This window comes from Pan troglodytes, chromosome 7 (genome assembly GCF_028858775.2).
Source record: "Pan troglodytes isolate AG18354 chromosome 7, NHGRI_mPanTro3-v2.0_pri, whole genome shotgun sequence".
Taxonomy (NCBI): domain Eukaryota; kingdom Metazoa; phylum Chordata; class Mammalia; order Primates; family Hominidae; genus Pan; species Pan troglodytes.
Genome location: NC_072405.2, coordinates 145,850,650 through 145,863,815, shown reverse-complemented (window position 1 = coordinate 145,863,815; position 13,166 = coordinate 145,850,650). Strand labels below are relative to the sequence as shown.

General features: G+C 38.1%; 1 protein-coding gene across 12 annotated transcripts in view; it reads right to left on the bottom strand.

Annotated features, from left to right (window-relative positions):
- Window positions 1-13,166, bottom strand: part of KHDRBS3 (KH RNA binding domain containing, signal transduction associated 3) — a 204,065-nt gene that overhangs the window by 64,559 nt on the left and 126,340 nt on the right. For 10 of the 12 annotated variants that reach the window (XR_008536852.2, XR_008536856.2, XR_008536855.2 and 7 more), the window contains exon 6: window positions 9,404-9,599. The exons of the other annotated variants lie outside the window; for them this stretch is intronic. Coding sequence is in view for 5 of the 10 variants with exons in the window: in XM_024345282.3 (XP_024201050.1) it covers window positions 9,404-9,599 (196 nt within the window). In the remaining 5 variants the exon portion in view is untranslated. The remainder of the gene's footprint in view (window positions 1-9,403; window positions 9,600-13,166) is intronic. 12 annotated transcript variants of the gene reach the window in all.

The window sequence follows — 13,166 nt, the reverse complement described above, 5'->3', positions numbered from 1 at the left end:
AACAGGAGGTTTATATTTCTGCTCCTCTTCAAAACTATCTCTTTGACTCTTTAAACCTGGATTAAGTTAACCAAAGGTAGCTGTCCTATGAGGAAATAACACATCCTGCAGTGGTTGCAGAAGGATTGGTAAAACCAATTATTCCTTAGTATCACTTGCTCAAAATTCTGTATAATAACTTTTATGTCCAAAGAGATTAAATAATTTTTCCCATTTATTTGTTAGCTTCTCCATTAGAATACATTGACAGGGTGCTGGAGCATGGGCTCTAGAGCCAGAACGCTGGGCTTTAAATTCTAGCTCTGCCCTAATAGACTGTGTGACTTTGAAAAGGTACCTAGTGCCTCTCTTAAGTAGGCACTACCAAGCCTCAGGAGATGATTTAAGGATGATTCCACACTCTGTTCAACAAACATCTTATAGTTAGATAATCAAAGAATAAAAAATATCTGCTGAAGAAAGGAGTTTTTGTATTCTTATGAGCTTGTATGACTACATTTAAAATGCCCTACCATACTTACCTTTAAAGGTGATTAAGCCATCAGCTCAGCCTCAAATGCTTAGAATTGATTACACAACCTTGAGATATCAAGAGATATTAGTGAATAATAAGTACTTCCTATGAATAGAGAGCTGATGCAATCATAATTAAATGATTTAGAGAATAGTATGATGAGAATTCCTAAGGCAATTTTAGTTTACACATCTTAAGGGATGGCAAGTCTGTATTTTTTAAATCTCATTTTGTAAAACATTTTTCAAGATGTTTTAGAATTCAAAAGGCTCACAACTACTCATTTTTAGCTTGTTTCTACCACCATTAAAACATGTATTTGTTTATTCTGTAACTTACTTTTCAATTAAAGGTTTCTATTTGATGAAAACACAATTTTTTATTTCAAAAACCATCTTTAGGGTGAGAGTGGAAACCAAATTTTGACAAACATACTCAAACCGCTGCAGATTTTTTAAGTTGGAAAGAGGTTAAGAACGTCATTTAGACTAACCTGCTACCTATGTATCATCACCACTATTTTGCAGGTTAAAAGAAAATTCGGGCCCAGAAAGGTTAAATAGTCTGCATAAAAACACAATAGATGGTCACTCTGAAGAGAAAGGAGGTTAGAAACCAAGTACAGCCACATACCACGTAATGACATTTTGGTCACTATGGACCACATATAGGACAGTGGAGCCGTAAGATTTTAATACCACATTTTTACTGTATCTTTTCTATGTTTAGACATGTTTACAGACACAGATGCCCCACTGTGTTACAACTGTCTACAGTATTCAGTACAGTAACATGCTGTACAGGTTTGTTACCTAAAAGCATATAGCCTAGGCGGTAGTGAGCTCTACCATCTAAGTTTGTCTAAGAACACTCTATGGTGTTCACACAATGATGAAATCGCCTAATGATGCATTTCTCAGGATGTATCTCCTTTGTTAAGGGATACATGACTGTATTTTGCCTCTCAGAATAATAATCTTTATATTAAATTGCATTGTCTTTCATACTTATTAGTTCACTAAGTGGACCATGTTATGTTTGCTAAAACTTGTTTAAGATCCTCAATTTTATTGCACTAAGTGTGCTGAAAAGTATACATAACACATGGCACGACACAGAATTAGTTGGCGTTGACAAAGGCCATGTTGTCCATCCTCCACATATTTACTTAGTATCTCCAAAATGTCAGGTTCTGTGAGACTGTATATACTACGATAAAACAAAGACATAGTTCATTCCCTAAAGGATCCCACAGTCTACTGAGGACAAGGACAAGTAAGTAAACATAGAGGTGGGTACAATTTGTTAAAGGGACATGAAAGATGCTGCTAACTATGCTTGATTAGGTCCAGAAGGCTCCATGATCTAAGGCTATAAATAGTAAACAGAGTTGGCATGGACAAAATAAGAAAGCACATTCAAAGGGAGCCAAGAGCTCGGGAAAACAGTTTACAGTTCCTGCTATGTTTAAGGGACTGCAATTGGGATAGACTGAATGCAAAATGACAGTCGGTTAGTCAACAGGAGGATGAAAGGTCTCAGGAAGGCCCTTAAACACAATGCAGAGGAGTCTCAACTTTATCCTGAAGAGACTAAGATCCTTCTAGAATTTTCAACTAGCTCTCTTCCTTATGGGGGGAGGTGGAGGGCAGTAGCATATCCGATGTTAGATATTAGAAAGTACACTGGAAGTAGTATGAAGAATATATTATTTAAGGAAAGGAACGAGCTGGAGCAAGACTACAAGCAAAGGTGCAACTGAGGAGGCTATGACAACTTCTGTCTGTTGTGCATCCATCCATCCAAACTACCAGTATTTATTAAGTGACTACTATATGTTAGGTGCTGGGAATAAAATAGTGCACAAAAATAGCATCATAACAAAACCAACGGCAATGTAGATGAGCTTGAAATCAAACAGCTATTCATGAGGAACAAGTGAAAAGACTTGGTAGCTATTTGAATACAGAGAAGGAAGATGAAAGAATTTGAACTTGGGAGTCTGATTATATGGTAGTGCCATTCATCTTAACAAGAAACTCTGGGGAATAATGAGGCCCTTTGTGTTGGTCTATATCACAGCTTTCAAAGTGCTTATAGGGCATTCAGGGAGAGGGGACCGTGAACAGATGACACCAGAGTTAGAAATTTAGATTTGGTAGTTTTGATACTATGATATAGTAAGAAATGTATAGTTTGATTGTCTTCCACAGCTCCTGGCTCACAGCTCCTAAAACCCCTGGAATTCTCTAAGTGATAAGAGCAATAAAAGTGAAAGGAGGGCCTTTTGTTATTCATAACAAGCCCCTTTCCGTCACAGAAGAGTTTACATCAATAAGATGACTTCCAGAAAGCCCCTAAGGAAAGAGGAGAGGTGGCTGGCTGTCAAGAGAACCATCCCTGTGATTAAAGGGTTGAAACTTGCTGCCCCACCTTTGACCTCCAAGGAAGGGAAGGGGCTGGAGATTGAGTCAATCGCTAATGGCCAATTATTTAATCAAGTACGCCTATGTAGTGATGCCTCCATTAAAAACTCCAGCTGAAGGGGTTTGGAGCGCCTGCAGGCTGGGTGAGGACACAGAGGTGCCGCGAGGGTGGCTACCTGGAGAGGGCGTGGAATGCCCTCCCCAACACCTTGCCCTATGCGTCTCTTCCATCTGACTGATCCTGACCTGTATCCTTTCATAACAAATTAGCAGTAGTAAGTACACTACTTTCCTGAGTTCTGAGCCATTCTAACAAATTATCAAACATAAGAAAGGGGTTGTGGGAATCTCCAATTTCCATCCAAGTCTGACACAAGTTGTGGGTAACCTGGGGGCCCACCAGTTGCAACTGGCACCTCAAGTGGGACTAAGCCTTTAACTGTAGGGTCTGTGCTAACTCCTGGTAAATGGTGTCAGAATTAAACTGCAGGACACACAGTCGATGTTTGCAGAAAACGAACACAACCTATACATACAGTGCAAAAGTGACGTATTGAGAGCAGCAGTAAAGAGGAAACAGTTTTCCTTTCAGTAGCTAATAACATGCAAGTGTTTAGGTGAAGTAATGGAAATGAAAAAGATCTTACAGAGATACTAGATAAAACTACCATACTGAGTGTTAGGGGGATGCTGATTTATTTAGATTGTGTGTTTTCTTTGCATGTTGACCCTAAAACAATTTATAAAAAATGGTTTCACTTTAGAAATTCATAAATTGGGCTCTGCCAGGACACCTCAGGCATGCTTTCCTGTGTAATTACACCAGCATTTTAAATTATTAAAGTGCTCTCATTGAATGTGTACTGGGTTATCCTAATTAATTTGTCAGTTATTTAATTATTTGGACATAAACAATAAATCAATGTCATTTTGGAAAAAAGGTACTTCTTGTTCTCCAAAAAGAGATGAGGAGTTACTGTAATTATATCTAATTTTACTAAGTTAAAAGTAGAGCGGAAGGTCCCAAATTTATACTTAAATAACTGAAAAAACATCCACTATCTGTTTTCTTCATTTTGGAAAAAAGCTAACCACGTTAAATTATCTTGTTTGAGAGTTATTCTGAAAAGGAGAATTACTGAGAGATGGATTTGGTGTTACCAATGGCTAGACTATCCTACTCAAATGGCTGTGTCATACGTACTCCCGTAATAACAATCACAAAGTCAAATAGATGTATTTGCTAACAGATGTTCATCCCAATGACACACACTCAGGGAATATTTTGTTACAGTGACTCCGATGAAGAACAGTTGGCTCAGATGACAGTATAAATGATCCAATATCTTCACCAACTCACCTTGAGAAATATCAGACGAATTTCAATAGGCACATTTTACAAGGAAATACCTGCGAATTGTCAAGTTTTCTCACTTTGGCTAACAGTACGTTTTCTAAAATGGGCATAATATAAGTATTTAAAAAGAACTAGAACAGATACCGTTGACTAAATTTTTCTTGGGCCTAAAACTGTATCAGAATACTTGCAGTACACATAATCTGAAAATCACTGAGTATCTTTAAAGATTGAAATGCATACTTTCTGAAAAATGCAGCTATTGTGGCAGGATTTTAAAAAATAGAATTTTCCTCATTTTGTTTAAGTAAACCACTGATGTGATCTTTTTTCATCTTTTATTCTGGAAATAATGGCCTCAGATAGTAAATTTTAAATGAAAGTTGATGAAAAGTAAACTGAGTTGGTTTGATATAGCCAAACACATTGTATAGAAATCAAACCTTTATCACTGGATATATTCCAAGGAGATTTTTAAAAATTACGTTTCTGAGTTCCAAAGAAATGACAAGCCCCTTTCAGAGGTACAGATGTTGAGAAATTCTTAAATGAAAGTGTTATTCGTATTTTTGCCAATAAATGTATTAGTAGCGCTTTGTTCATTTTTTTTAATCCGAACATCATCCCTTTCTTCCTAACAGTTCATTTCCATTTACCTACTTCGGGTAGCTTAAAACCAGGGAATTACTGAATCGCAAGGAACACAGAGGTTATTTAATTCAGTGTCCTATAATCCCTTTTATGGCATTTCTGATGAAGGGAACACACAGCATCTGTTACACTTTCTCCAAAGATGAAGAGATTTTATTTATAACCTCGGCTAGTGGAACACTGTTTTTTTTTTTTTGGTTTCGTTTTTTTAAAGCACTGGGTTTTCAAGACAGAACATAGGCCTTGAACTTTGAATCCTGAATCTGCTCCTTCTTTACCACTCCTGTGACTTTGGGCAAGGCACTTAACTTCCCTGACCTTAAATTCTCATTTGTACAGTAGAGATCATAGTAGGTGGTTATAAGGAAAACGTGACATATATCAAAGTGCCTTGTGGAGAGCAGTTTCTCATCAAATATTACATCCTTCTTTAAAGCCCCTTTTTATACTGAGATGAGATTTACAGTAGGTTTTTCTGTTTCCTTCAGGAGCTAACAAAATTAATCTTATTCATTTGTAACCTGTGACTACCTGTCCAGTGCTAGAAGACAACAGTAACTTAGGAAAGTTATTTTCTCAAATACTATCATATTTCTTCCCATCACATGCTTTTACCAGTAACTTAGGAAAAATCCATGGTAATCTTCATCTGAACAATGTTATCAAGTCTCTGTATAAGGCTGTTCAGTCCAATGAACATTTACTAAGTGCTTACAATGTGCCAAAAACTGAGCTAGTAGCCAGAGATTAACCTAGAGATAAAGAATTTTTCCTTAGAAGTTAATAATCTTTTGAAAACTAGACATATTATGATTGTTCTACATAGCTATATACTAAATACTATGTTACATATAAATTGCTATGTGAATAAAACTGAAAAATCACACAGAAGGCATCTGTGGTGGGTTCTCTGCAGGAGACAATTTTTAAAAACCATCTTGTGACCATTCATTCATTCATTCAGTAAATATTTACTAAAGACCTACTATGTGCCAGACATTATATACTAGTTATTGGGAATAAAAAGGTGAAGTGTGGTGGGTGGGAGGAAGGGGAGGCAGGGGGAGAGTGCCTACCCTCATGGAATTTAGAATCTAATTTAAGATGTTCTAGTTCCATGTAATAATTTTAGTATATTCAAAGATGGCCAACTTTCCCATTTGATGTATGAATGAATAACCATTTATTTGTGTTACAAGCTCCTTGGTTTTCTAAGTTGGGTATCTTATAATACACCCACCCTATCTAAAATCCAAGAAACAAAGAAACAATTTTTCTTTTCTTTTTTTTTTTTTTTTGAGACGGAGTCTCGCTCTGTCACCCAGGCTGGGGTGCAGTGGGGGCGATCACAGCTCACTGCAACCTCCACCTGCCGGGTTCAAGCAATTCTCCCACCTCAGCCTCCTAAGTAGGTGGGTTTACAGGTGCGCACCACTACACCCGGCTAGTTTTTGTATTTTTTTTTTTGGTAGAGATGAGGTTTCACCATGTTGGCCAGGCTGGTCTTGAACTCCTGACCTCAAGTGATGTGCCCACCTTGGCCTCTGAAAATGCTAGGATTACAAGCGTGAGCATCGTGCCGAGCCCAACATAAAAAAATTTTTTAAGAAGAATTTACTTCCCATTCCCCCTACCATGCTGCAAAACTAAGCATGATGGGTGAGTAATCTTTAGGTTTTCAAACAGTTGAGACCAATGGCCAAGGTCTGAAGTTATGCCAGAGGTTGCAAGCTGTATTAGAAAAGTTGGAAGTAGAAAACTGGGTCAGTGGAGGAAGATGAGGTCAAACGGGTATCTGCAAGGCAGTGCTACTGATGGCAAGCCACTGTAAGCAAGCTGAAGGGCTTTATCTACTCCTTATACCAAGTACCAGCAAAGTTTGTTATATACAGTGAAGCTTTTACTATACTGAAAAAGCCACTGAAGCTTTTACTATAACTGTGCCAAGGCAGCTCACAAAATGCTAGGCTAAATGAGGAAGATCTTTTCTCTTGACTAGTAATCTTAAAAGGCACTGCCAGGAATAATAGATGCTAAATTAAGTGGGAAAACTATAACGTTTGTAATCTGAACCCTTCATGATGATAATTCAACTCGGGGAAGGAGGTGCACTCATGATGGTATTTCTTTTCCTTTGGTGTCCCACTATACTACCCAAAGCACACCTGGAAAGCACACAGCTGTTTTATGTATGCAAGACTTGTAATTGTATGATGCTGATAAAATTGCAAATACTGCATTCCAGCCAAATTAGAACACTGGCGGATATGACCGTCAGTTATTTGAAGGCAACACTACCATGTGACAGAAAGAGCACTGGCTCTGTGTTGAAATCACAGCTGCAGTAACAGTCAGTGCCTGGAAGAGTGCCAGGCATGAGTGAGTGTGGGAATCAAACAATGAAGGTTGACTTTTTCCTTTAGAGCTCTTAAACCTTTGTCTGGTTCTGGAAAAATGCAGGTAATCTTCAACAGGGCCATTATCCCATTATCTTTGGTAGCAGATGGAAAAGGGAGTAAATTAATCCTACAGAATACTTCTCAATTCAATTGTTTTAATGCCTTTCCTATCATTTACAAAAATAAAAAATAAATAAAACAATCAAAAGTACAAGCAGCAAACCCAAATGTCTTGAATGTCTCTTGCTTTTGCTTTTCCTCCTTTGGACTTTAACCTTTCAAGAATTTTTCAGTTTTATTAATCTATATAATTTATTTCCAGACTCTAATAATTAGAGTATACATGCTGAGACAGACAACATGTGTGTCTGGCTCACATGGTAGAAATCCAATCTTTATTGAATGGAAAGATGAATACATGTAATGAAGGCAATAGTTCTTTCTGAAATAAGTGGATTATGAAGCCCAAAAAGTTAAATATCTTGCCTGATATTAAAATTTATGGTAAAATGGGGTATAGGATCCAGGTTTCCCACACAACCTGCCTGGCAATTTCTACTACATCATCCAACCACATCTGTATTAAATCTAAACCTAAGAAATCAATGTAAGCCAAAGTGGAAATGAACAGACACTGGGCCTACCTAAAAGGAATTTAAGATTTCCTCTCCTTCAGAGTCCCTGATACTTCCAGGATACTCAGCATTTATGGAAGAGCTGAGGCATAATTATTATTGTCATCTGGTAAGAATATTAGGAAGTAGGAACACATCTAACTGTAACGAATTCAAAGAGAGGAAACACATACCTTCCTCAACTGAATAACAAACTTGTAAAACTATTATGGGATTTGTTAAAATATAATTCAGTGGGCTCCCAGTATGCACTCTCTCCCAAGTATAAAGAGATAAAAGCTATCCATTCCTGCCCTTCCAGAGGTTCACAAGCTAGGTGGGAGAGAGAAATGTAAGAACTGTATTAATGCTCAACAGGTTAGCTATTACCACCTCTAAATTTCTCTAGCAATGGTTGACCTAAGTGTAGAAGCACACAAGGAGACAGTCAAATGAAACATAAGAACACCATTCTAGGCTGAGGCAGGCAGTATAAGCAAAGGTCTGGAAGACTAAGATGACACAGAATGTTCAGGGAATTACAAAAACTTAAATATGTCCAAGACAAAGACTTTGATCTTACCAGTGGCCACACAGATGAGGTTGAAGAGGTTGTCTGAGGCCCAGGGGATTATTGCAACCTTCTAGAAACTATGCAAAGAGGCACAGAGCACCTAGCAAGAGATCTCTCCTAAAGTAAAACAATGAAAACCTACTGATACTTGCATTTTATCATTGTTACTGCTTCCCTTTCATTGACAATGGTTCACATACACTTACTTTAACAATTTCAATTATTAATATGGATCACCTATCCATTGCTTCTTATTTTCTTCATTTATGGTAAATGAGGACATCAAAGAATTCCCTTCCCCCTCAACTTTCACGGTTATTATTCTCTCTTATGTTAAGTCAGTCTATGAATTATATCAAAGAATTGCTGAATGATAAATGAAAAACTGATTTGCACTAATTGAAAATAGAGAACTTTTGTTTTCTTTACTGAAAAGAATTTCCACTAAGAATCCATACTCAGCAGAGTAGCTTAAAAGGAAACAGTTAAGGCTGAAACCATCTTGGTATACGCAGGCAATTATTTTTTAAATGACTGAAGTATTCAGGAGTGAAATATGCAAGAATGTTACATTAAATTCCTGTAAGGGCTTGAAAATATGTCTCCTGAACCTTAGTCTTACACCTCCCCACCACCCAAACTCCTCTTCCATACCTTAGATTTAAACTATTTGATGAAAAAGATCAGGACATTTTTATACCTCTAGTATTAAGTACTTCTTTAGCACTCAATAAATATTTGCTGAAACAAAGTAGAATACTCAAGAACCAAAACAAGGTGAGTAAGCATACGTGCGTACAATATCCAGTGCTACGTCTGGATTAAGTCAATCTGATGAACAAGGCTGTTGTCTGACACCTTCACTTACATATTCTCCATAAGTCTCTTGTGTCGGGGGTGGCGGTGGAGGTCTGTACCCAGTTGGGGGGACTCCTCTTGCTCTGGGAGTGAGAAGTCCTCTTCCCCGACTCACTGGCCCTCGGGTGGACAGGACTCCTCTGGGAGTTGGCGTCCCTCGTGGTACTACAACTCCAACTGGCCGGGCTGTAACTCCTCCCCTTCCCCTGTAACCAAGAGGGTCAAATTAGCAATATCTATCACAGTCTCTAACATTCTGTTATTCACATATATTTATACCTCAGAAACAAAATCAATGTTCTATATTTTTGTAAAAAGGAAGAAGGAAGTCACAAGCAAAGAACTAAAGCAAACATGAAACAGGTGTCTGTCAAAAGGAAATTAAGGCATTTAGGCAGTTCGTCTAGCAACAATATAGAAGTCTGGAGTTAATCTCTGGTCAATACACAGAGTAGGAAACCGTGATATTTGGAGAAGCCACATGCACCCAAGACTTCTATATAATGCCATGCCAGGATTACACCCAAACTTCACTCCCACACTATGAGGTGTGCCTTTTCTTGCTTATCTCAGGACAAGGAAACTGAGGCTCAGAGAGATTTTAAAACTGTCTCAGAACAGCTGTGAGCAAAGCCAGAGGCCAAAATATATGCCAAAATTCCACCAGAGAGGCAATAAAATGTACTTTCCCGAATAATGTGTCAACCACATGGTAATAAAACAACATTCTTAGGTTAAGTAAACACAGGCATTTTCTGAGGTAGAATTCAACATATTCATGTATTTCTTATGTAAATCCTAAGACTTCAAGTCAGGAAGGAAGGAGATGGCTCTATCAAGAATGGCTCCACAGAAGCAAAAACCTGAGAAAACATAAGGACAGAAAAGTGTGGCTACCCCAGAGAATACAGACACAGCATGATGACCTCATCTGGACAAGGCCCTCCAGGAAGAACTGCAGCTGGCAGGCTGGCTGCCTACAGATCAGCTTCCTCCTTCTTCAGTGTGTCTGGGATAGCAAATACGCAGCTAAAGACTCATTTTCCAAAAATAGCAAATTATCAAAACCCAAAGCTGGACTTTGAAAAGACTGATGAAATTGATAAACCTCTAGACAGGCTAAAGAGAAAAAAAAAGCCCAAACACCAATATCAGAAATGAAGAGGGTTTTGGCCGGGTGTGATGGCTCAGGCCTGTAATCCCAGCACTTTGGGAGGCCAAGGCAGGTGGATCACCTGAGGCCAAGAGTTCAAGACCAGCCTGGTCAACATGGCAAAACTCCATCTCTACTAAAAATACAAAAATTAGCTGGGCACGGTGGTGTGTGCCTATAGTCCCAGCTACTTGGGAGGCTGAGCAACAACAATCACTTGAACCCAAGAGGCTGAGGTTGCAGTGAGCCAGGATCACACCACTGCACTCCAGCCTGGGTGACAGAGTGACTCTGTCTCAGAAAAAAAAAAAAAAAAAAAAGAGAGAGAGGAAGAGGATTTCATTATTTTTGACCTCAAGGACATTTAAGAATAATGAAGAAATATTATGAACAACTCCAAGCTCACACATTTTTTAACTTACATGAATGTGACTGATTCTGATTCATAATGACCAACACAAAGAGAATTAAATAATCTGAATGGGCTTATGTCTATTAAATAAATTTAATCAATAGTTAATGATCTTCCAAAAAAGAAAGCATCAACTCCATATGGTTTCAATGAATTTTGTCAAATATTAAAGAATGAAATGATACCAGTTCTCTATAATCTTGTCCAAAAAATAAAAGCAGAGGGAAAACTTCCTAACCCAATCTGTGGGGCTGGTCATTGGAAGTGCCTCGTTCAAAGTATTTCTACATTACTCGTCAGAGGCTGGGACCAGTCTGGGCCAGCCAGGGAGGCCAGAGGTGACTGTCCCCAGCCTATTCTTGAGCACTGGTTGGGACCTGACAAAGGAAGTATCTCTCAAAATACTAAATCACCCTCAGAGGCTACAACTGGCCAGAGATGGGGAGGAAAAGCATTAACAGGTGCCAGATTTGTGACCAGCCCAACTGCTCTGTGACCTCCTTAGAATGAGATGTGGTCTGAGGGGGAACAAGAACAAGGCCTCCTCATAACCAATGTGGATAAAGACAGTCTAAAGTGAAGAACTAGAAATCAGCATCTCTCATGAACACAGGTACAAAAATCCTCAAAACTATTAGCAAACTCCATTCCATAATGTGCTAAAAGAATTATACACCATAATCAAGTAGGATTTATTCCAGGTACATAAGGTTGATTTAATATTAGAAAATCAATGTAATCCACCACATCAACAAGGCCAAAGTAGGAAAATCATGTGATCATATAAATAGAGCAGAAAAAGCATGCGGCCAATGGTGACATTCATTCATAACAACTTTCAGTAAATTTCCTCAAGTTGAAAAAGAACATCGGGCAGGAATGGTGGCTCACACCTGTAATCCCAGAACTTTGTGAGGCCAACATGGGTGGATCACTTGAGATCAGGAGTTCCAAACCAGCATGGCCAAGATGGTGAAACCCCGTCTCTACTGAAAAAAGACAAAAATTAGCCAGGCGTGGTGATACATGCCTGTAATGCCAGCTACTCAGGCTGAGGCATGAGAATTACTTGAACCTGGGAGGCAGAGGTTGCAGTGAGCCTAGATGGTGCCACCTAGATGCACTCCAGCCTGGGTGACAGAGCGAGACTCTGTCTCAAGAAAAGAAAGAACATGTACAGCAAACCTGCAACATATTGAATTGTGAGCAACTGAATGCTTTCCCCTTAAGATTGGGAACAAGGCAAGGATGTCTACTCTCACAACTACTATTCAACACTATGCTAGAAGTCCCACCTACTTCAATAGGACAAGAAAAGTAAATAAAACTCATACAGATTTTGAAGAAAAAAGTAAAACTTCCTTTGTTCACAGGTGACATCACTGGCAATGTAAAAAAATCCCCAAAAATAGTCCCCCAAACCCCTCAAACCCTACACATACTCCTATAGCTAATAAGCTAGTAAAACAAGGTAATAAAAGGTTACCAGTCAAATGCTTTCCTACATACCAGCAATAAATAATTGGAATTTTAAGAACAAAAAACATTTACTGAAGCCAAAAAAAATTGCATGTTTTGGTACAAATTTAACAAAATATGTACAGTATTCCTATGTAGAAAACTACAAAACTCTGATGGAAGAACTCAAAGGAGTAACATCCACGTTCATGGTCAGAACATTGTTAAGACTCCAGTTCTTCCCAATTAATCTACAGATTCAATGCAATCCTAATCAAAATCTCAGCAAGTGATATATTTTAAGACATTGACAAACATGTTTTCTAAAGTACACATGGAAAGGCAAAAGACCCAGAACAGACAACACAATACTGACAAGAAAAACAATGTTAGAAGACTCATAATACATAATTTCAAGACTTATTATAAAGCTACAATCAAGACAGCGCGGTATTTGCGAAAGAAAAGACAGATCAATGGAACAAAATACAGAGCCCAGAAACTGACCCTCAGAAATACAGTCAACTGATTACTGACAAAGGAGCAAAGACAATTCAATGGAAAATAATGTTTTTTTTCAACAAATGGTATAGGAACAAGTGAATATCAATAAGCTAAAAAAAAAGTAGACACCTAGACACAGACATCTTTCACAAAAATCAACTCAAAATGTATCTTAAAACCAAATATGAAACATAAAACTTAGAGAAGAAAGCACAGAAGAAAATCTGTATTATATTAGTTTGGTGA